Raw genomic sequence first — 3808 nt, 5'->3', positions numbered from 1 at the left:
AATAATCTGAACAATAAAGATTTATTAAAAAAATAATTATTGGCAGCAAGATTAGCTGGAATACCAGTTTAACTTTCTTGTAGGTGATCATGTTAACTGAACATGGAGAACAGCTTGTAGAGCAGCAAAGAACCTTCGATGCTCTCAGGTCTCTTTGCTTTGCAAATTTGGACCCTGAGGCCCAGATAGGTACAAGGGCTGCTGAGTGACAGTGCTGGAACACAGTCCGGTCCTCCCGACTTCATGTTCCTGGGCTTTTCCCCCTGTAAATGGAGAATTTGTCCAGTGTGGGATTAGAGAATAGTTTAAGTACCTAAAGGTTTCTTTTTCTAGTCATCTCATCATTTATGTGTTTTTATTATTGTGTATCTTAGATATGCCAATGTCAAGAAGTGTAGTAATGAGGGTCGTGCCTTGAAACTGATATTTGTAAAATTTTGGAAATTTCCTAGCAACAGGGCCTGCCCTGTCTTAAGAGAACCCCAGTTCTGCGGTGTCTGGGGTCCAGTGCTTGATGACAGTTGTGTCCGCTAAGTATTGACTGATTACTTAAGAGAATTTGCCAGGTCTTTACAGATGCTCTGAGTAGTTTGCTGAGTTTTTAAAATGAACTCTTTCTCATATTTTGAAATTGCACTGTTTTCAGTGGTTACCTCCAGTGAAGACATGTTCCAGGTAGATGATAGACACAACCCTCTCTCCTGGCCTGAACTCTAGCTATTCAATCCCCAAGACCTGTCAGTATATAAAACTTTCTGATGAGGTCCATTCTTTCTCATTCTAGCAACTTGTAATCTCAAATTTAGAAACCAAATACTTGTACAACAGAAAGTACTTAATGGTTTTACTTTTTTTACCTAACTAGCTACCAGTTACAATATGAGGGTTTAAAAACCAGTAACTTTCTGATTTATGTTACCTTATTCATTTATTCTATTTGGGAAAAGTTGTTCTGTGATTGGAGATCTTTGTTCTTTATATACAATGTTTACAAAATGTGGAGTGCTGGAAAATGCTTATTCAGTAGCATTTTAAAAATTTGAAATGTCAGTGTAATTTGATAACTTAATAACAAAGACTGTCACAGAAACAGGCATAAAGTGTGTGCTCTTAAACATATTAAAAAGCATAGGCATGTCAGACTGTCTTCCATATTAAAGAGATCCTAGTCCTTCCTATTTCAAATGAATGCTGTGGTACCTTATTTCCGATTATCACAGCTCGTAAACGCTTTGTCTTTCATGTCTGAACTATACTTTCACTGCTTTCCTCTGGGTTGTAGTGCTCGGTAACTGTCTGCTGAGACCTGAGTGTCCGCCCATCCTTCCATTGATCAATGTACTAAATTTGATCTTCTTTTTTTGAGCAGGAGTATTCAACGAAGCAGCTGACCAATCTGGTTAATGTTTGCCTGGGATCCCATATCAATAAAAAAGCAAGACAGAAACTTCTAGCAGCTATAGATGACATAGACAGACCCAAAAGATAATGAACACAATTCTCTTTCCTCAATGCCATTGATCTTCTCTCAACATCTATGGAATGGAAGCCAATTTTTCATGCCTCCTGACAGCAGGCTGCTAAGAATACTTTGTGCATGTTCTTTCCAACTGGAAAGTGGAAAACACTGAAGTCCGTGTGGTGTTCTGAAATGACCTTCATATGCTCTGATCTCTTCTCTTCAACTTTTAGTCTCATTTGTTGTATTCCTTCCTGAAATGATATCGTTGCCTTGTCATAACTATTGTTATATGATTACCATTATGCATTTTACAGAAGAATGGACTGTAAGTATATAATTATAGGGAACTGTGATGATATGTCCATGGGCAGTTTTTGGAGAATGAATTTATGTTGATATTTTTCTACCCTCTGACTTGGTTCTTAATTAGCATAATATTAGAGGGTTAATGTACAGTATCTCCTAATTATGAGCACTGCATGAGCGCTGAGAAGTACATGTAAGCAAAATGGTTGAAAAATCAGTATGTTCTCTGTGTTTTCTAATGTGAAAGTTGTCAGTTTTAAATTGGTTATGATACAGTGATCATACATGATAAAATTTAATAAATGTTACACTCCAACATGACCAGCCTATATGAGACTGTGTTTTGATATCTTTCCACAGCAGGCGGATTTCATAAAAGTACAATGGATTTTCTTTGCATGTTTTAATATTAGTCATCTTAAATCCTGAAACCAATGGTGAAAAGTAATTTCATTAGTTACACCTTTTCAGTACCTGAATGGCACACAGAATGGTGATTGTGGGATTTTTAAAAAGTGAGATTTTTGATATCAGCTTTGTTCTTTTTGAATTCAACTTTTGTCTTAGGACAGCACAACCTGGCTTAGCTGACTCATGGAAAGGAACTCTCTGTTAGTCAAACATAAGTATAGGGTCATGTGTTCACTTTCTTAAATATCTGCTCTGTAAGACAGATGTAAAATAATGTGAGTTTAGCCAATGATAAACTTTGGAACTCAGCAACTGTGTACTGTTCTTTTAAACTTTGCTTTGAAGTCAGGCATTTTCTACCAACATACAGAAAACCAACAGAGGCTTAATGGAGATATAACCCTACCATTTATCAATGTCTTAAGGTTGTCGGGAGAATAGTATCAGTTCTTTTCATAGAATTCTTTGTAGTTTATAAGCTTATAAATACAAAGACCCAATATTTTCCTCTCCTGGCCCATATGTTTACACATCTCCTTGCACCCCCAGCTTCATTGACTAAACAAAAGCACTGCCTACTATCTGTTTCTTTAGATAATGGGGTGGCTATTTTAAAATTTATTTGGGCTGAGGTCTATCAGTTACCTCTTCTGAGTCATTAATCTTTGAGACAGGACTTGTAGCAAGCAAACTAACTGCAGTTTTGTCCCTGAGATTTAAGTGTGTGTCAGTAATAAAATTCTAAATGAGATGATAATTAGCACACACGCAGGGACTGAGATTTGGCTGTACCTGATATACATTTTTCAGTAAGTATTTTGTCTTAATCTTTAGAAGCTCACTTGTTGGAAGCTGGCTTAAAAGCCTTTCTAACCATCTTGTAGAGGAAAGGCAAGATGATCTTTACAATTTAAGTTCCATTGGTCTTGTTCAGTATAGTAGGGTAGTTTTCAACATTTTGGCAATTTGAAATGTTGTTTGACCTGGTGTTTGGCCATTATCATAAGAACTTAGCTCTTCTTGTTTCAGGCATCTTGGTTTTGTTGTTACGTTTTTTGTTGTTTTTGTTGTTTTTCTAATTTTTCTGGCCAAAATAGTTTTTTATCTTCTTGTTAAAGGTCAAACTCTTCCTCTTTTTCTTTTGACTATTCTTTTTGCTCTCTCAGCTCTTAGACTTCATCTTCAGGAGAATATGAAGAGGTAATTTGGGAAGAGATGATGATTTAATAAAAATGATGATGGCATGGAGGACTGCCAGGGGTTGGGGTGGGCAGATATTGATCAGTTGATGCCGAGCTGCTGTTTCCAAAGTTTCAGGGGCAGTATGTAAATAGCATAATTGTAGTATTTGAAATGGGAAGACAGCAATGACAGCATCACACTAGAATTGCCCATCTGGCAAGGCAGAGTTGGAGGGTAAAAATTTTAGTAAAAATGGGTAACAAAAAAGACGAGCATTTATCTCTTCCCACAGCGACTCTGTGCTTGTAGGCAGGGGAGTGACAAGTAGGCAGGCAGTGTCAGGAGCCTTGTGAACCCAAAGTTCATCGGGATCCGTGAATCTGCTGGGGAGGAGCATATGGGTCCGGCAGCAGGGATCTCATAGTGTGGATGTAGCCTAGGAGACAA

General features: G+C 37.4%; 1 protein-coding gene across 1 annotated transcript in view; it reads left to right on the top strand.

Moving 5' to 3' along the window:
* The window catches only part of VPS50 (VPS50 EARP/GARPII complex subunit), a 113406-nt gene extending 111309 nt beyond the window's left edge, over positions 1–2097 (top strand). The window contains exons 27-28 of the mRNA XM_005876157.2: positions 375–429; positions 1358–2097. Coding sequence (XP_005876219.1) covers positions 375–429; positions 1358–1489 — 187 coding nt within the window. The 3' untranslated portion in view covers positions 1490–2097. The remainder of the gene's footprint in view (positions 1–374; positions 430–1357) is intronic.
* Positions 2098–3808: the final 1711 nt, after the last annotated feature.

The sequence above is a fragment of the Myotis brandtii genome, unplaced genomic scaffold, assembly GCF_000412655.1.
Source record: "Myotis brandtii unplaced genomic scaffold, ASM41265v1 scaffold48, whole genome shotgun sequence".
In the NCBI taxonomy this organism is placed as follows: domain Eukaryota; kingdom Metazoa; phylum Chordata; class Mammalia; order Chiroptera; family Vespertilionidae; genus Myotis; species Myotis brandtii.
Note: the sequence above shows the minus strand (reverse complement) of the source record. Positions and strands in the feature narration are given on the sequence as shown.